This window comes from Antedon bifida, chromosome 10 (assembly GCF_963402885.1).
Source record: "Antedon bifida chromosome 10, ecAntBifi1.1, whole genome shotgun sequence".
Taxonomy (NCBI): domain Eukaryota; kingdom Metazoa; phylum Echinodermata; class Crinoidea; order Comatulida; family Antedonidae; genus Antedon; species Antedon bifida.
Window position 1 is genome coordinate 2,190,996 of NC_136235.1, and position 20,945 is coordinate 2,211,940.

General features: G+C 32.3%; 3 protein-coding genes and 1 pseudogene across 4 annotated transcripts in view; 3 read left to right on the top strand and 1 right to left on the bottom strand.

Moving 5' to 3' along the window:
* The window catches only part of LOC144854554 (uncharacterized), a 90,615-nt gene that overhangs the window by 12,504 nt on the left and 57,166 nt on the right, over nt 1–20,945 (top strand). The window contains exons 13-21 of the mRNA XM_078712499.1: nt 599–688; nt 818–1,009; nt 1,161–1,403; nt 1,661–1,855; nt 2,020–2,190; nt 2,289–2,591; nt 2,844–2,939; nt 3,022–3,226; nt 3,704–4,258. Of these exons, the coding sequence (XP_078568625.1) occupies nt 599–688; nt 818–1,009; nt 1,161–1,403; nt 1,661–1,855; nt 2,020–2,190; nt 2,289–2,591; nt 2,844–2,939; nt 3,022–3,226; nt 3,704–4,258 (2,050 nt within the window). The remainder of the gene's footprint in view (nt 1–598; nt 689–817; nt 1,010–1,160; nt 1,404–1,660; nt 1,856–2,019; nt 2,191–2,288; nt 2,592–2,843; nt 2,940–3,021; nt 3,227–3,703; nt 4,259–20,945) is intronic.
* LOC144854474 (uncharacterized) lies at nt 4,323–5,422 on the top strand. Its single transcript, XM_078712433.1, has 3 exons — nt 4,323–4,335; nt 4,462–4,686; nt 4,808–5,422. Exons 1-3 carry the CDS (start codon nt 4,323–4,325, stop codon nt 5,332–5,334), a joined length of 765 nt encoding a protein of 254 aa, XP_078568559.1. The 3' UTR covers nt 5,335–5,422.
* Nucleotides 6,236–20,945, bottom strand: part of LOC144854835 (DNA-directed RNA polymerase I subunit RPA12-like) — a 100,585-nt gene continuing 85,875 nt past the window's right edge. The window contains exon 5 of the mRNA XM_078712826.1: nt 6,236–6,598. The gene's annotated coding sequence lies outside the window, so the exon portion shown is untranslated. The remainder of the gene's footprint in view (nt 6,599–20,945) is intronic.
* On the top strand, nt 7,823–19,087 carry LOC144854475 (chromodomain-helicase-DNA-binding protein 1-like; annotated as a pseudogene). Its single transcript, XR_013614616.1, has 21 exons — nt 7,823–7,936; nt 8,259–8,363; nt 8,574–8,677; nt 10,449–10,575; nt 10,799–10,912; nt 11,212–11,368; nt 11,593–11,719; nt 12,075–12,167; nt 12,624–12,852; nt 13,081–13,234; nt 13,414–13,589; nt 13,680–13,762; nt 13,976–14,198; nt 14,360–14,535; nt 14,961–15,059; nt 15,325–15,395; nt 15,564–15,678; nt 16,498–16,606; nt 16,927–17,160; nt 17,290–17,361; nt 18,578–19,087. The product of XR_013614616.1 is annotated as a chromodomain-helicase-DNA-binding protein 1-like (transcript).

The window sequence follows — 20,945 nt, forward strand, 5'->3', positions numbered from 1 at the left end:
TGAGTTGGCCTTTATGGGTATACTGTAGGTAAGACTAATTGTATTTGGTAAAACTTCTTAAGTTAAAATAATATATGGAAGTATTATCAACAAACAATGTAATGTAGGCCTTCAAGCTAAATTCCATTAACCCATTAACATACAAAAATAAATTTGACAAACGTTGTGCATTCAGTTTTAATATTTTAAATGACTGCATGTTGCTCCTTCTAACATGCACTGAATAAGTATGTTTTATACAATGAAACCTTGTGGTAATGAATATTTATACTAATCTAATAATTATTGATAATACATTTTTATTTATATAGGTTATAATTTTTCGATTAATGTAATAGACTAGTACAGTGTACTGTGAGTCACATTTTTTCAAAATATTCAGGGAATTCTCATAAATTCATGAACATTGAGTTTTTAAATTAAATTCCTGGATAGTGTTCCGAAGCTTAAGCTGATGTGCAAGATTTACTTTAATAAACCCACATCAATGTATAACCTTTTGACCGTTATGACATTCACAGATAACTACAATGAATCTAAAATTCGAACTGACAAGGAAAAATTATATTGTCATTATTAGCTTTTTGTATTTTTTTAGTTTTTCCTTACAAATAAAGTGTCGTATTGTGTGGCATTTTGTGTTACGGACAACTTGAATGAATTAGCTAATCCACGAGATTCGTCAATAGTAAGTAAAATTTATTCACAATCACAGTCAATTGTTTAATTTAAAACATAACTTGTTATTGCATGATTATAGCTACTGTATAATGTTAGTAAACTTTAAATTACAATTTGATTTTTATTTTGATTTCAGGATTCACTCGGAATGACAAATTTGGACATGAATTTGTTCTGGATAAGGTCCATTTATGAACACACTGTGTTACAGCATCTTTCAGGAAACCCCATTTTAATTAATGGCAAGAGCATAGAGTCACCTCCAATCTGTTTGATTGCTACACATATGGACAAATTGTCAGGAACACCAACAGAAAAACAGATAAAGGTAATAACTGTAGTATACATTTATATAACTATTCAACAAAACATTTGACAAAACTGAACCTGCATTATTCTCAAATTTGTAGTATAAGATAAAAAAGAAACATATTTTATTAGTTAGTAATGTTATGATTATACAATTTCATCAAATAAAGGCAGAGGAGATGTTCATGCAGATGTTTGATGCAATGAAAGGAATGCCGTATGCCAAGCATGTAGATCGTGAAATGTACATGGTGGATAACACTGTAAAGTCACATGAAGGTATTGAAAAACTTAAACAAAATGTTGGTAGATACATGAAAGCAATGGTGAAGAAAGTTCCTGTAAAGTGGGTTAATTTGCAGGAAAGGCTGCAAATAATTGGAAAAGATAGATTGTACATTACCTTGACAGAGGTAAGGGTTTGAATTAATTTGGTTTTCAACATATAGTTGTAGAATTCTATCATTCAATATTTTGTATGTGTTCTCAGAATATTTACTTGTATAATAATTGTAATCAAACAGTAATGAGCAGTCTGTATCCAATACTGTACTTGTAGTACTGTAGTAGTGGCTACTATTATTGTACTACTAGTACTGTCCCATTTAATTATTTATTTGTCGAGTGAATTTAGTGTAATAATAATATTAAAATGTCAATTCTGCATTAGGTTTCTGAGATTGCAACTCAATGTGGAATTCTTCAAGATGTACTCACCACTGCCATAAGTTATCTGAATGACACTGGAATAATCATGTATACCGACACTAATGAGAAATTAAGAGACATTGTGATAACAAATCTTCACTGGATGATTGAAATTTTGACTAAAGTTATCACAGTAGTTACACCAACGTTTGAAAAGGTTAGTAAATGCATATTATATATAACTAGATTTTAATATACTAGATTGGAAGTAAAAGTAAAATAATAATGACCCTGATTAATGTATTTCTTGAAAGTATTAATTGTATATCAGTCGGTCTATTGCATTTGGAATCTGTTTGTAGTATAATTTTTTGTACACAGATCGAAGCAAAAGATCGGAAGCAATTACAGAAGCTATGGGAAAAGCTTAGCAATGAAGGAGTTCTTGAGGAGAAGTTACTCCGTTATTTGTGTCAGAACAAAGATGAAGATCTCTTTGAAATCTTTGTAGAATTGATGAAAGTTTTTCGTTTGCTCTTTGAGAAGACAAAGGTTGGCAAATAACTATAAACTTTTAATCGTTTCTTTGATTAAGCTCTTACTAATCAGTTGTACCAATTTATGTGTAATTGTGATGTTTATATTAACAGGGAATTGAAGAAGGTAATCGGGTATTCCTGGTTCCCTGCCGAATGAAAGTTGACAAAAAAGACTTTCTGAAAGTCAAAGCAGATGACACACAAACGGTATCAATTTACCTGACTCCAACTGACTTTCTCCCTGATGCTGTGTACAACACGTTGGTTGTTGCATTCCTGGAATTGATGACTGAAAAGGGTAGTGATGATTCAGAAGTGTTCCGGAATCGTAGTGATTTCAAATTTAGTGACCACACTGTCAGTTTAGGTTCTGTCAAAATTAACCATGAAAATGAAAAACCATATGCATTAAAGGTATGAAATTAAGAAATTTCCATTCATTATCTTATAGTTTCAAGATTTATTTAAACACAACTAGTATTTAACCGATTTAAATTGAAATGTAGGGTATACAATTTGCTTTCTGTCTGTTTTGCACACTTTTGCTATCATTTAATGATTTTACATCATGATACACCAAGTATGCAAAGTGATGTATTATTATTAATTAAATCAGATGAGTTTGTTATTAATAACAATATTTTTAATGATTATTTTCCATAACAGCTTGAAATATCACGCTGGGATATAATCAAGCATCGTGTTGGTACACCAGGTGATGAAACCAAACAAACTGAACCAGCGCCAAGTGTCTGCAAGGAGGTAATCAACATGGCATCACTATTAAACAAATTTATTCTGTAATATAAATCTATAAATAACAAGTCGATTTCATATGTTTTAGGTACTAAGTTACATGAAGGAGCAACTAAAAACTGTTTGCAACATCTACGAGGGCATTGGCTACAATCTACGTGTGTTATGTACTGCTTGTGAACCATATGAGCATCACTTAATTGATCTTGACAAGTGTTTGGAATTGGATTCTGTTCCATGTGGAAGAAAGAAAGCTATGGATACTGCTCATATCAAACACTTTTTTTCAACTGGTAAGTTGTTCTGTTTTGCTTTATCATTGTCATCACAGCCTTGTCATAATTGAATCTCAACCTTTGTTATCGTTCATTGCTAAAAAAAAAACCTCATCTTACAAATATACAATCTTTTGTTTTAATGTGCACCAACGTTAACTAAGGAACAAGATACTTGCCAAGATAAGAACTTGTACCAGTCCTTTGCTCTTATACCATTACTGTTCAACACCATCAATTTATGCAGTTATTTTTTACATAATCATAGTTGTACCATTGACCTATAATACTAGGTCCATGGTTGTACCAATAACTTTGTACTAAATGTATATGTTGGTTTTAACAGTATAAATGCATATACAGACATACCACAAAATCTTCATCCTATATAATTGCCTTCACCTATTTTCTCATCTTTTGTGGTTCCTGGTATTCATAATTCAATTCTACAATTATTTGTTGAAAATAATTTTCTTATATTTTGTCTTTGTACAGAGTTGTCTGAAGAATCTCAGACCAAGCCAACATCTAGTGAAATGTCAGACTTACAAACCAAGTTCAACGACCTCAAATATGATCTTGGAAAACACTATGATGGCGAAAGATACCTTTGGCTAAAATGTTGCTTGTTTGATGTTATTCCTGGAGCAGACCTCACACATCCTGATTTCAAAGCAACTGATCTGTTCAATGTACTCCATGACAACGGTGAAATCAAACCAGATGATGTCACCATCCTTTTTGAGGTTGCTGAGGTATCAGGTTTGCAGCTTGCTGTAGATCTGGTAAAGCAGTATATGAAAGATAACAACGTCAAAGGTACTGGTGACAAGTTATCCTCTTACCGGAAACGGTTATTTAGGGCTCTGAAAGAAGTTGAACCAGACAAGTTAAAAGATGTCATTGCTTATTATGGACTACGAAGATTTGGTTTTCAAAACATGTGGGACGTGGTTTTTTACTTGGAAAGTGAATTACAGCTTGAGGATGAACCATCAAAATTAAATGCGTTTGCAGTATGTATTGGAATACGAGCAAGAAATATATTATGTAAGTATTTAATTTTCTATTATTATAATATTTTATTTCTGTTCCATGCGGAAGAAAGAAAGCTATGGATAGGTATCGTTAGGCTGTTATGTTTTATCGTCATCATGTATTACTTCATCATAATCTCAGTCGTTGTCATCACTATTCATCATTATCAATCAAAATAAAAACTAATGCTAGTATTGTGTTATTACATTATATAGGCACTACTAAAGAACCAGTACCAAAGCCAGAGTCGTTGCCAGCGTCAGATCTGGAGTCGGTCTCAAAGCCAGAGTCGGCGCCAGCCTTAGATCAAGAGCCAGAATCATTGCCAGCGTCAGATCTAGAGCCAGAGTCATTGCCAGCGTCAGATCTAGAGTCAGTCTCAAAGTCAGAGCTAAAGCCAGTAACACTACTAGAGTCAGAGTCAGTGAGGATATTTGGAGGTAATGATATTTATATTAAGTAAAATAACTATATAGATTGTTACTTATTGGTTGGTTGTATATACCAATTTATACTATATACTGTTAAGTACTGTTACTCTTAAGTATTGTTTTTATACAGAATCACCTGAGAAAAAAATTCAGACAATGTTGGTACAAGTATCGAATTGGTATGATGAGCATGATTCACTTGATATGCTGAAGGTGTTGTGCAAAGATCTGATAACACCTTACAATGCTCTACAGAAGGCTGACACCACCATGGAGTTGTTTAATTTATTGAAACAGGCTGGCCATCTTACCGTAACCAACTTTAAAGTTCTTTTCGATATCATCAGTGTCACCGGTACCAAAGGTGCTCTTGAGGCTAACAAATATCTGAAGAACGCGTTTCAGGAATCCGATCATCATGTAACAACTGTTGCGCTGTACCGACAGAAGCTGATAGATTTCGGCAAAACGCTTTCCCAAGACCATGTAAGAACACTCATCAATCTAAATGATGTTTCCAGGAAACAATATGACAACCAGTGGACTGTGATACTAGATCTTGAACAGAGGGGCATTCTGAGGGAAGATAGGTTGCAATCATTTATTGAACATTTGAAAGAGAATAAGATGACAGTTGCTGCGGAAAAGTTAGAATAGACCCGATTTCAAGTATTACCAAAATAACATAGTTTAGGGAAATGCAGCGATGGTTAACCAAGTATGATGTGGTTGACTTGTTTGGTTCTTATTTTAATAATAATTTCTAGACAACCTCTTGAAGATTGACTTCTCCACTCCATAATTCTCTATATACTTCTGTTCTGAAATTGTGTGTACACATAGAGGCCTACATAATCAAAAGGTAGAGGCATTATACCCTGATAATTGATATTTTGTTGTTATATTGTATATACTGTAGGTGAAAGTAGAGGTTTTTGATTTAGACCAAATTGGCATTGGTAATTGACAGTTGGTATTGTAACTATAGGTTATTTTCTGTTTAAAGCACCCAGAAGTCACCACTTTGATATTAAGAGATGAAAAGTGTAGTTTAGCACCCAGGCCCAATCATAACTTGACCAACCATAGAGTAATATAAATAAATATGTTACAGAAATAGAACTGGAAATCACAACTATTAGACCACAATTGATTCTATGTTTTTCCTTATTACAACATTGTACCATATTAGTTTTGTATTTACGATTATCTCATTGGATTTCAATGTAAGTCCACTAATCATTTTTTTACTCCTTAATGTTAAAGTTGCATCAAACTGAATCATTTCATTGTGTCATCATTTTGTATTACTAATATTGTGTTTAATTTCCAACATAAAATGTTAAACATTATTATTTGTCATATTAAATGTGTATGTCCAGAATATTATTTGTATTTTCATAAAATAATTTACATAAACTGGGTTTATTTATTGCTAGTGCATTCCTGTTTACCATCTAGGCTCACATGCAAGCTCAGCTCATAGCCAGGATTTTTATATGGAGGTTTTTTGCCACAAAAGGAGAACAATAAATTGGTGTAAATACAGTACACAAACCACTATATATTCACCTTTGAATATTTATATTATCATTTTTATCATGCATAAGTTAAATCATATTCTTACCATCTAAAATAAGTTTACACTTATCACCTAAAGCTTGGTTCCCACTAGAGTATTCATGGATACTCAAATACAGTACATAAGAAAATAACATTGGACATAATTAGCAAGACTTTTCAGGCAACAACAGAATGTGTGCCTTTAATTCAGAACCTAAATTAACACATTAATTAATTAATTTTGTACCTACATTAAAGCTAGATGCTTCAGACTACTAAATATCAATATATATTATGACACCAAGATTCCCGTCATTTAATTGGACAATTGTGGGTCACATGATAAAATGTAAATGCCCTATAAAAGTAAATTTATATTCCTTAGTAATTTTTTTAATTGAAAAATGTACAAGATTTATTGATGGATTAATGAATAATCCATGATTTATTATATTGTTATAAATTGTGATAGTATTCTTGTGGTTTAGTGTTCAGATTAACTGTATTTATCAAATTAAAATAATATCAATTTCTTTTTTTTGTTCAATTTCCTTCTTGTTTGTTCCTACTGTAGTGATGTCTTTCTTGAGTTTTAAATTTGTACTAAAATTGTCTTATTTCAATTTGTAAAGCATGTATATTTGTTCAATTTTGCTGCTTTTTGTTGGCCTATATCTCACAGATTTCCTTGCTTTTACCATTTAAAAATGAATTAATTGTGAGTATTCAGCAGGCTGTTTAGAATTTGTTTGCCTGTAAATTCAGTATATTTAAATGAATAAATAATGCTATTCTGACTTCTGGTACTGATTTTAAAATTGTTTCCTTAGCATGATCCAGTGGTATCTGATTGTATCTTTCGTGTCACATTACCTATCTACATCATGGTCTTACAATAGAGTTATTTACTTAACTTTCCTAAAGTACAATTATGAAAACCCATTATTAATTTAAAATGTTAATTTAGAAAAAAAAACTATAATTAAATAGGTACAGTACAATTTTTTTTTAATGTTGTACCAACGCTAATATTTATACGAATTATTAGATTGATGGGCATAATTGTAATTGAATAAGTTTATAGTGTAAAAAGTGAACCTTGATGTTTTTTAATGGCATTAATAATATAGATTTATAAAATACTTTTACAGTCTACAGATGATTTTCAATAAAATAGAAGAGGAAGATTCGAGATAATTGTTATTATTATTATATATTTGTTTGTTTTTCAAAAAGTACAGCAGAGGGATTTTCCCTAATTACGTCATAAACTAGTTACGTAATGCATGCTGCTCACAGTTGTAAAAATCTGTGAACAAAATATTCGATCTTAAAAATTCTATAAAAGTTAATATTATTTTAGAAACTCCACATTACTGAAGTAGAGTCTAAACCGTTTAAATGGTTATGGATCACCTAATAAATTAAGCTAAAGAAACAGACTATCTGATAATAAAAGGCCTAGCCTACGTTTGATGTCTCCCTCTATTTCCATACCATGAATTGTGCTGGCGGTGGACATACAAGTTTGGACGTGTGTGATTCCCACTGAAGCCAGTACACTAGGCCTAGGCCTAGAACGATGATTCCTAAACGATTAAGTCAACTCCTTTATAAACTTGACAATGAAGATGTCTGTAAACAAAAGCAAAATAATTTGTTTCAATTGTTAATGATTGAACCATTCTTGCCAAAGGTAGGCGCTTATGTTTATATGTTATTGTTATATATGGATGGTTTATTAATAAATGAAGTGGCCTAGTTTTAGGCCTATACTCGACCTCTAGGTAGCTGGCCTTTTTTTTATTTTACGCTAGCCTACAGACTGCATTGTGGTTTGAAGGGCAGGTCAAGATTAACTATTGATTGTGGTGTCAAACTATGCTGATATCAATATCAATCATAATAATCGACAAAGATGTTACACTAATCGGCTTTAAATCCACAGACGTTTGTCACTTTGTATTTATTATTAATTAATTGATTGTTATTATTTCGACATTTTATCTTTATTATGGATAACACTAAGACCTTATCAGGTGGAAGGAGTAAAATGGATGGTTGCACGCTGCTTGAAAAAACATGGATGTATCCTGGGAGATGAAATGGGTCTGGGAAAACCTGTCAAGTACGACATCATTTCTTCTTTCCCATTCATATCATAACAATTATACTAGACATATCATCGTCAATTTGTTATCGTTCATTTATGTATCGTTTCAAAACCTATACAGTCAGTAATTTTGCATTACATTTTATACATCATCATAAATCATTTTTTATCATTGCTGACATAAAATTTTGATCATTACTATTTTTTTACTTTTTTGCAGACAATTGCAGTTCTGTTGTATCTGGCAATGGTTAACAAAAGGGAACGCTTTTTAGTGGTATGCCCTCTATCGGTCATGGATAATTGGAAAAATGAATTTGAAAAGTAAGATAGTGACGCAGGCTATTGTGTGCTTCGCTTAAATGGGTTTTAGATTTGACATTAGACCATAGATCCAGTTTCAGATTTATTTGGTCCTTGCGGAAATTCATGACAGGCAAAATCGCTCACATAATTACAATAACATACAAAATATATATAAGTAAAATAAATATAAACAAGACAATAGATCCAAATTTTCACAATAAAAATAATAAAATGTATTATATACCTTTAAAATAGCTTATTTAGTGTGTTAAAATTATAACGTAATGTATATTTATGATAACTTAATAACGAAAAATGACTAATATAGTTTTATTACAGGTTTTCCCCTTGCTTAAAGTGGAGCTCCACCCAGAAAATTGCTATTTTTCATACATTTCAACTATTCTTTAAAAATATCATCCCTCATACTTCATATTTTTTTGAAAATTTTTTCAATGAGTATGATTTTCTTTAAAATCACGCCTTTTTGCGTTTTGGGGGGATACCTTGTAATTTCCTATTCTTTTACATGCAAAAGGGGGGTATATTTGAATATTCCTAAAAAATTAATTTCTTCACTAAAAAAAAAATGTAAAATGTTTTTATATGTAATTTTTCCAGATCTTTTTATTTCTGGTATTGTTATTGCGTATACATTGCGCAATTTCGCGTAAATAGACACTTTCCCCCGTTGGGTCCAATTGGGTTTTTTACTTTGCTAGGGAGTATGATCACGTGACATTTCTCACGACATTTTTCACACTGCAGCTGGCGATCTGCTGTTGTTGTCGCGATGTTAATTTTGACGGGCGAAAAGTATATTAAAACATTCTGGATGTGACCCTATCATGTTTCACAGTGTAATAAGTGATTATGAGATTATTACTAAAATGTCAAATTTAACGAGATTTGAGAAAGACGTGGCTATATATTCAATAAAGCTAGGCCTAGGCCTACTAGCGTCTAGGTATGTAACGATGCTGCTTGGCCTCTAGCTGGCTGCCTGATAGCCTTACAGCAGTGAAGTTTGTTCTGGCACCCAATCTCGGCTTACCCATGTGCCATGATAGGGTGCCTGAATAGTTGCTTTTCAGTCAGACATAAGCTTCCACATCCGTTACTATTCTTTACTATTCTGAGCAATACCAGTCTTGTTTTGTAGAGAATTTTGTGTTTCACAATTCTTAATGTGCGAGAAAACCCAGGAACGATAAATGGGACGAAACGACCAAGCATTTTCGAACCCATGACTACAGTCCTACCTAGACATGAATTCAAGCCTAGCTAGCTAGGCTGAGCAGACGATTTAGCTAGGCCTAGCTTAAAATTAATAAGCAATTTGATTAAGATTATTATGCTGTTGTTGTACAGTGCAAATCATGATGTTACATGTAAATTATGCTGACATTTTTATCGGAAATATTACTTGGGCCTAAACAAATCGTATTAATTGTGTGTATAAACAGGGAGTTGTAAAAATTATTTTACAACTCCCTGGGGCCGTATAAAATTGATTCGCCATTTTCCAACACATAATTTACCAAAGGGGAGACATTTCACCAACGCGTTCACCGGCGACTAAAACGCGTCAGTCGCTAAGTGTAACGCGTTTTGCGACGTGTTGTAAACTAATAACCCCCAAGTTACTGAAAAAGTGTAATGTAGTAAAAAACACTATTTTCTGACCGATTTTTTAGAAATTAGTTTTTGGAAAATATTGCCATATCTTCCCTGTTTTTTGTATGTAATCACTTTCAATTAAACATACTTAAACATAATATAAGCTGAGAAAGTCTGAGTGTAGCTCCACTTTAAAGATTGTACGGTACATTGGTGATAAGGAGATAAGAGCTGACATTCAAACAAGAATTAAAAATGGATCACAAGGATATCATGTGATACTAACAATTTATGAGGTATCTGTAATAAATAATTGAATATTACTAATAGTAGTACAGGTAATGTACAGATCACTGTTCAGGTTAAATTTGCAAAACATAGTGACAACAAAATTGAATGTGAATATTAATATACAGTATCACTGTTTGCACCTGCAACATAGAGTCAACTCCAGCACTAATGCTAGAAGAAGGAAGCAATATTAATTACTGTGTATTTTAATACTCAATATATTTTCAGATGGTGCTTAAAGATGTTGCATTTCTTGAGAGCATACCGTGGGAAGCCTTGGTAGTTGACGAGGCTCACCGACTTAAAAACTCAAACTCTATGCTTCATCAAGCACTCAGTAATGTAAGTCAATATCATTTAACTGAGAGTTTTTATGTTGGAAAAAAAGTATGATACATAATTAGATTACTGTATTTAACGATTTTTTTTTGCCTTCATGATCGTGTTCAAGCTCACAGCCTTATTTGGTCTGTTTATAACTACAAATACGCCCTCTTGTTACATGATCCTGTTGAAGCTCACAGCCTTATTAGGTCTGTTTATAACTACAAATGCTCCCTCTTGTTTCATGATCTGTTTCAAGCTTACAGCCTTATTTGGTCTGTTTATAACTACAAATACGCCCTCTTGTTTTTTTCTAGTTTGATGTGGCACTTCGTCTTCTGCTCACAGGAACACCAGTACAGAATAATTTAAAGGAACTGTATAACCTGTTAGCATTCATTGCACCCACGATATTCAAACAGAAATACTCGCAAGATTTCATAGAATATTTTGAAAATATAGACGACGATTCAGGTAGTTCTAAATTGGATTTAAAAACAAAAACAATTGGGTTAATTTTTGTCTATAAATATACTATACTTAATTTGTTCTACAGCTTTTCATGACAAAGAAATTGAAAAATTAGGCATCATAACAAATTCTTGACATTTCTAAACGATTGTATTAAAAATCCTAAACTATAGAAATCCAACCTTCTAAATAATAAATTGTGTTATTATTATATTATACACCTACAGTGAAAAACCATTTGCACAACTTGCTGTCACCTTTTCTACTGAGAAGAACTAAATCAGAAGTTTTGAGTGATCTACCAAAGAAGACTGAAGAAAAAGTAATACAAAGCTGTGCTGCTTAAAGACTATGGTCAGTTGAATTATGTGCATCCATCTTGTGAAAGTAATACAGCAAGTTTCAATCGGAATTATATTAAATTTCATACTTGCCATTTACAGGATAGATAAACTATTTAATAATTTAGCGTGCTTATAAACTAGTGGAGTTGAACGAGTCGTGAGTTACAACCTTGGCACTAGATCAGGATTGAACCCTAGACCTTGGGATTGGAAAGCAAGCATGTTTACCGCCAAGCTACAGCTACACTTTAGTGACAATTCTCATGTATTGTCTGTATACCTCTGTTTCAAGAGTTTTCAATGTTATTACGTAGAACTTGCAATTAAGTGTACTGGATAATGGTTTATGTATGTACTTTTTCCAGCTGCATTTAATCAAGATTGTATTGGACCATCCAAGACACAACTTATGAACATTATGATTCAACTCAGGAAATGTGTCAGTCACCCATATTTATTTGATGGTAATTTTATTTAGGAATTTCATTGCTTTGATATTTGTATTGTATGTACTTTTGCACATGATTTGTGAGAATAATACACTTTATAATTTGAACCACTTTTATGTTTATGTTGGTTCCACCTGGGCATTGTTTTACCATTCTGTCAACTTAATATTTTTTAATGTCAATAGTTCAATTAATAGTACAATTTATTAATTCCTCCTTTAAAGATCATCCAATCTCAATGGAGATACATATAGATATATAGCATTTAAAAAAGCTATCAAAACTACTGCAGGGCCTTAGCCACTAATAAGGTTGGTAAAGTTTGAACCTGACCACATTTTCACAGATATTGTTTCCTTTTCACCACTTTATTTCTTGTGGTTACATCACTGTACTGTGTTTATACATTATAACAAAACAGAACTGTATTGTTAACATTTTATGTTTCTTTATTGTGCTCACTAGGCTACTGATACGAAAGACTTGACGGATCAGTGAGAGGTGAAGAACGATTCTTAGCAATTAAGAGCTTTAATCGAGATGACAAGACGTTTGTATTCTTACTAAGTACTAAAGCTGGAGGTCAAGGGTTAAACTTGGTTAGTGCGGACACCGTGATATTCTTGGATACAGATTTTAACCCACAGAATGATCTACAAGCTTCTGCACGTGCCCATAGAATTGGACAATCTCGGTAAGTTATCTTTTTTTCTTTATACATCATAGAAATTATAATAGGATTTGTTAAGCGTACATATCCACCAAAGTGCTCAAGGCGCTTGTGGAAAACCAAAGCAGATAAGTCTTCAGTGCACTCTTGAAAATGTTAGTTGTAAACTGTTTCTAATAGCTTTATTCTAAAAAGTTTTGCAAACTTTTGTTTTTATTGTTAACCAAAACTTGTTTATTTTGTTTTTTTAAGGCCAGTAAAGATTATTCGTTAAATTGGAAAAGATTCAGTTGAGGAAGTGATTTTACAAAGGGCAGATGCTAAGCTTAAGCTAACCAATTCAGTGATAGAGGGCGGTCAATTCTCCTTAGGCACCAAGAATGGTACACCGGAAACTCCACAACAGGTGTGTTAGTTATGACTAATTATATAAAAAATATTTTTATGACCAAAATCCTATTTCCTGGTGGTTGTAGTTCTGAGCCCATTGAATTTGTATGTAAAATTCATTTTTTTTTGTTTTATAGTTTTTTTTAGTGAGAATTTATGATTTTATAAAAAATGTAAAACACGGGTTTTTTTTAGCTGTCTGAAATGCGTAAGTTTGGACTTGATAAATTCCTTGAAGAAGAACAGACAAACGGAATTGATCTTGAGAGAATACTGGGACCAAGTGTAAATGGAGAATGGAAGATGAGTAATGAGGACTTAGACGCTGTCCAAGATGATGCTGAGTTGATAAGTGACTCATGTGAGGATTTCTAAACGCAAGGTATTCAAATCAATTTATTATTGGCCTCTTAAGTTTTATATTACTAATTTGTTGTTTGTTGTTTACATTTATTAAATAGTCACATGTACATGTTTGAAGGTAAAGACTACTCAAAAGAAACCAGCTCTGCTGCCCTCAATGCTTTTGATGAAATGTTGGCAGGTAATTTTAGTGTTTGTGAATGATGCTTGTTAAAGAAAATATAAGGGTTGAAGCATACTTGAAAAATGTGCAAATATTGTTTTACTTGTATATCAAAACAATTCTATCTTCAACAGATAGGTGTACACAGCCTCTCTTGAGGATCCCTGACTGTACCTAAAGAAATAAACAAAATTTTTTAATTAAAATATTCAAAATGTTACTTTATTCTAGCCAAGATAATAGAAAATGAACAGAGCACATCAGGTGAAAGGTCACGGAGAAGTACTAACACAGCATCATTGTCATTAAAAGACTTACCACATAGAAAGAGGAAGATTCTTACAGATGAGGAACAGGAAGAATTAAAGAAGAAACGACAAGATGCTGCCACCAAACGTGCTAGACTGAAGCAGGAAGCTGAAATGAAACGAGCAGAAGAAAGAAGACGGAAACTGTAAGCACTACCCAATGATAATTTATATTTTTAATTTATTTTTTTCTGTAAACTTTCACCTGTTAAAAGACTTTGTAACATTGGTGACAGTACCATTTTAATCGTACGATTAATCGGGAAAACACCTCACGACAAAATTTATTTTGAATTTTGTTATTCAGTGAGAAAATGTGGAAAGAGAATGATTATGAATCTCTAAATGTACCATCTGAAGAAGATGAAGAGGATGAAGATGAATTAGATGACCAAGATGACACACCTCTTGGTTATGTTAGTGGTGACGTTACACATCCAATAAATACCAATGGCAAGCACGCCCTCATTGTTCATTGTGTTGGTGAGTGTTTGAAGAGTGTAAATTGTGCATTTGTCGTTGAAATGTAATGTTATTTACATTCCTTCCTACATACTGGATTTCAGTACTTATGATACACTACTAAATCGTCTATATGTGCTGAAAGATTGTGCAAAGAAATGAAGAATAAAACAGAATTTAGTTCATATTAAAAACAGATTTCAGTACTTACAATTCTTGATTGTAGTATTGAATTAATTGATATGGTATTGATACACTTGTAAATCATCAAAACCACAACCATGTGCAAGGAAATGTAGCATAAAACAAAAAAAGAAATGAATGAGAAATTAAAACAAAGACAAAGAGATTAGACATTAATCATTACTTCCTCATTAATTCAATTTTTGCAAACAAAATTAAGTGTTCATATTAAAAGTAAAATCTTTTTTTTTCTTTTTGTTTAGATGACAGTGGTAGTTGGGGTTCAGGTGGTTTATTCTCTGCTATTGATGCATGCAGTCCAACGCCAGCTGATAGGTATGAACTAGCTGGTGAGATGAAAGGTATGTAATGCTGTTCACCTGAATAATGTATAGATAAAGATAAATAATCACAGTCAAACAATTAATGTCTGTGGTCATTAATTACACTTTGGCATAGCTTGCTGTAGTTTATGTTATATTGATTAAATTGATATTAAACCACTAATATGTAGAGTTCATTAACCTTATATACATAATCTATTGTGAAACTACTGTAAATGTGTTTGTGGTGTTTATTATCATTTATATAATTAGGATAGATTTTTGTCGTTGTTTTATTCTTTAGATTTAAACCTTGGCGATGCACATCTTATGAAATTAGATGATATAAAATCACAGAAAGATACCAAAGATTGGGTAACTAGGTTTACTAGTTCCATGGATGACCTATTACTATGACTACAGACCACTTGACTTAGACACCTCAAACTCAATAACTCACCAACACAGTGCTTCATGTTACATGGATGTAAAGTTCTTAAAGAAATAGACATAATTAAATAAAAATCAATCATTATTTTGCAGCTGATATTAGTAGTGGCTCAGCATAGAGATAAGTATAACAACCTATCAGGTATTAAGTTATCTGCATTAAAAACAGCTCTTTAAAAGATCTATGTTATTGCCAGAAAAAAGAAAGGTAAACATCTGCTGCTTTTATTTTTCATCCATTATACTTAAAGATGTATTGTCCCTTTGACTAATTCCAAAAAAATAAAAAATAAAAGATTTCGAAAAAAGGTGGGTCATTTTGAAGTATCATAATAGTTATTAACTATCACCAAAAATTTGTAGAAAAAAAAATCATTTAACTGAAATACAGCCGTTTTTTTGTTTAAAAAATAACTTTGACTTCCAGTCAAAGTTTTCGATCAAAACATATCCCATAATAAAACGCACTTGTTTGGCTACTCTGTATGCATATTTCATAAAACTTCCTCACAATCTGTGTGAAAATACCTTCTCAACTGTGACGAGTTGTAAACAATCCTAATTAGCATATGCATAATGCGTACTCATGGTTTGAAATCTTTGTTTACTTTTGCTCGCGACGATTTTCCAGACGAAATGTAATCAAACTAATTTACCTGTTAATTACGTAAACTTGTTGTTTTTGGCTCAAATTTTCGACTTAAAGTGAATAACTTTAATATCACTTTGATATGGCCAATTTAAATTTATAATATTTTGACCTTCATTTTTTTGTGTTTCAAGGGACAATACATCTTTAATCAATAATAATTATAATAAACATTTTTATCAAACAAAAATACATTATATATTGTTCTAAAACTCCAAGATTATGCATTTAAAATTTGCGTAGATTTTATCTTGACAATGTTACCCTTTTCTTATGTTCTTCTTTGTTACCCTGAATTGTCTCAAAACTGTCATGAAATTTGTGTTTATACTTCTTTGACAAAATATATGAAATAAAATGAAATGGTACAATTTGTAGCGAGTGTTCATCTGCCAAGGATAGGCTATGCAACAGCAGGTTTTAATTGGTATGGAACAGAACGACTGCTAAGGAAACATCTGGCAGCTAAAGGGATACCTGTCTTTATGTATCCTTTATGATAGCAATGGGATTTTAGAAGAAGAATGTTAGTAACATTAGAGAATGCTCAAGGGTTCTGTAATGTTTAGGAAACCCTTGGTAATTCTTACCATGTCACTCTCATCATCTACATTATTATTACCCTAACACAATATTATAACAAATAATATTCTGATCACTTAATAAACAGTGCAGGTGGTTGGTTAATTCTTGATTTGTATATTTAAATGTATCAAGTTTTATCTCGAATTCCAACAAATAAATAAGTTGAAAATGGTGATATTCACTGTACATTTTTCTGTTCAGTTTTCTTAACTAATTAATCAGATATTATTACCCAAGAAAAAGCCGACACAATCAAGTCAAACGGACTGTCAGCCAATCAGATGTCAAACAGGCTGTATAGTGACCCAATCAGACGTTGACAAACCATCAACTTCAAGCTTAGCGATGAATCATGAAAAGAAGTTTAGCCTGCCTAGTTTTCTACGAGGTGTTTGTGTTTATTTCTCAGGTGTTGACAGCGATCAACAAAAGAAGTTGACACGTTACATCATTGCATATCCTTTTGTGTTTAAACAAAGGTCCATAAACAAGACACTGATTATTATTATTATTATTCTAACATTAATAGTCAGTGTAAATATTAATAATTCATTTTTTGTGGTATTTTCTTAACTGCTACTTACTTATGATGGTGATGTTGTAAAAGATCTTAAACCATCAGTTACACACATCATACAAGGCAACAATCCTCAAATGGTATGTCTACCGCATTTACAAAACCTAAACTTTTCTATAAAATGATCAATATGATGTTTATTTAATTTGTTGTAGTTTTGGTTCCTGTGTTTGACTCATTTGTTGATTTGGTTGATTGAGTTTTGGATGTTGTAGTTGACTCGATTTTGGTTTTTGTGACTTACAAATAAAAATGTTTGACCAATAAGCGACTGATTATCAGGAGACATACCTACTGTAATGTATTATCCTGTGGCGTTGGTGAGTAGGTCTGAGCTAGATGTTGTAGTACTTTACTCCTGTTCAGGCTATATCCTGTGACATTGGTGAGTAGGTCTGAGCTAGATGTTGTAGTACTTTACTCCTGTTCAGGTTATATCCTGTGGCGTTGGTGAGTAGGTCTGAGCTAGATGTTGTAGTACCTTACTCCTGTTCAGGCTATATGCTGTGGCGTTGGTGAGTAGGTCTGAGCTAGATGTTGTAGTACCTTACTCCTGTTCAGGTTATATCCTGTGGCGTTGGTGAGTAGGTCTGAGCTAGATGTTGTAGTACTTTACTCCTGTTCAGGCTATATCCTGTGGCGTTGGTGAGTAGGTCTGAGCTAGATGTTGTAGTACTTTACTCCTGTTCAGGCTATATCCTGTGATGTTGATGAGTAGGTCTGAGCTAGATGTTGTAGTACTTTACTCCTGTTCAGGCTATATCCTGTGGCGTTGGTGAGTAGGTCTGAGCTAGATGTTGTAGTACTTTACTCCTGTTCAGGCTATATCCTGTGATGTTGATGAGTAGGTCTGAGCTAGATGTTGTAGTACTTTACTCCTGTTCAGGCTATATCCTGTGGCGTTGGTGAGTAGGTCTGAGCCAGATGTTGTAGTACTTTACTCCTGTTCAGGCTATATCCTGTGGCGTTGGTGAGTAGGTCTGAGCTAGATGTTGTAGTACGTTACTCCTGTTCAGGCTATAACCTGTGGTGTTGGTGAGTAGGTCTGAGCTAGATGTTGTAGTACTTTACTCCTGTTCAGGCTATATCCTGTGGTGTTGGTGAGTAGGTCTGAGCTAGATGTTGTAGTACTTTACTCCTGTTCAGGTTATATCCTGTGGCGTTGGTGAGTAGGTCTGAGCTAGATGTTGTTGTAGTACAGCCTATAACTAAGCCAGAACACAGAAACTTGGAGAAATTGTGATAAGCTCCCATCAAGTAAATTCACAATGTAAACAATTCATTTTTTCTTTTTAGATTAAACTTGATTCATCTGCCAAAGTTGTTGATGACAAATGGATGTGGAAGTGTATACAGAAACAGAAGCTTCTCAAGGAATAGATTTACACTTCTTATTATGAAATAGATTACAATGGATTCTATGGTAGTGTTTGGCTATCTATTTATTGGAGTTGAATAGGCTATGATATGATTTACCAGAAAATAAAAACAGACAAGCATGTGTGTGTGCCAACTATAGGTCATGTTAACATAAACTGTTAAAGCAACTTACACAATGAACCCATCTCAAAAGAATAGAAAGATTTTTATGGGACCGAATCTAAACAAAAAAACCACATTTTCTTAAACAAAAAAAACGCTTATAGAACCACATACGATAGAAAATGTTGAGTAAGTATAAGTGCAATATTGGTGAATTATAGTACTCTTGAATATGGGTGTAAAGTAATAAGAACAGACCTTTTGGAGACAAAGATTACCTGATTTTTTTATTACTGTAAATAAATAAATTGTTTTGGAATTGTAGTCTGTTGTTACTGTATACCTTACACATTTTTATTCACACAATCAGAAATTGGAACTAAAAGATTATCACTTTGATTACTCAAAAGGCTTTTGTAAGTTGGTAAGACTACTTGTATTATGTACTAGTTTACATTGAAAACACAAAACAACTGATTAACTATGCATGTGGTGTATGGCACTGTAATTCAAAAAGCGATATTTACAACCTAGAAAAATTACAGCTACAAATGGCCAGATTCCTGCTAAAAGCTCCGAGATGCACACCGCAACAGGCACTATATGGTGATCTAGGATGGAGTCCATTATCAAAAACACATGAAATTACTAAAATCAAATACCTCAAACGTGTTATAAATATGAATGTAAATAGATGGCCTAATATTTCACTCCATTGCATGTTTCAACTTAACAGTGATTTTGATTCTTTAAAATACAATTTTTTAGCTTTATGTAAAGAAACTTTAGATAAATGCCAAGACTTAAATATGTTTGAACAAGTTTTTGATACTGAAAATTATACTTTTAATTCATTCTCTGTTAAAACCATAGATGATCATGTTGCAGATGCATACACTTTGGATTGGTTAAATAATATAAACCAAAAGTCATCCCTTGAAGATTACTCCAAACTAAAAGAAAGTCCTAGCCTTGAGAGTTATCTTCTTGATAAAACCAATTTCACAGGTGCAAGCTTAAAATTTAAATTAAGATCCAACACTTTACCTCTAGATGGACGAACCTGTAAATGGTCTAAAGAAATATCTGGCCACTGCACTTTATGTCAGAGTGGTGAAATAGAAAATGTACAACACTTTTTATTTAATTGCCAAGCTTTTAATGCTATAAGGGAGATCCAATTAGTGAAGCTAAATAATGACCTTGAAAATTTGGATGAGTCTGCAACATGGGAACATTTTATAAATGCTGATGTTAATGGAAAAACTACTATAGTTTTAGGGGGGAATATTAACTTGGATCCTAGTAAAGCTGTCTTGACAGCATTTGACAAATACTGTAAGAATTTTCTTAAAGTTGCCTGGAAAAAAAGATCCGAGTTAAAAAATAGCTAATTTGCATTGTTGCTTTATAATTTGTTTATTAATTTTCGCTATTATTGTATTTAATGTTACAGAGAAAGACTGGTGTACATCTCTGTAAATCTTTTTAAAATTACTATTTGTGTTTACTGTATTCGTTGATTTTAAATGTTTATTTTCTTATGTTTAACTTCATACTTTAATTTGTTAATTTTTACAAATGCTAAGTTTGGTTTATTTTAGGCCTTTCATATTATTAATTATTTTATCACTGTAAACAACACTTAACTGTTACATGGAGGTTTCTTCTTAAAAAATTTATATTCATTTTAACTCTCAAAACATAAATCATGATTTTTCTAAGATAAAAATGTTAATAAAATACTAAAAATAAGACTAAAGTATAAAAATAATTAGGAAAACATAAATAATAATAAAAATAGTACCACTGTAAATAAATTACAATTAACGTTCATAATAATACAGTATTAACAAGAACATAAATAATAATAATAATGAATAAATATACTTATATACAGTAGGCCTATACTCCATCAAAAGTTAAGTGTTGTACTTTTTCACTATTGTATAATTCATTTCCTTTTCTTTTTTTCTTTAAACCTATGAACGCACCGTCATAAAACGTGTGCCGCTGTTCTAAAAGCGTCTGTTCAATAAAGTTATTATAACTGTAGCATTAATATAATACAATCTCTAGACTTTCAAGGATTGAATTACAATGTGCTAATATTGCTATTGTGTTCCTCAGGTATGGGACGGTATTCGTTTATTAGCTCGATGTTCTGCAAAATATATTTGTT

Coding starts and splice junctions, on each gene's coding strand:
- LOC144854474 (XM_078712433.1), top strand. Junction 4,687..4,807: donor GTCAGTGAGGATATTTGGAG/GTAATGATATTT, acceptor GTTTTTATACAG/AATCACCTGAGAAAAAAATT.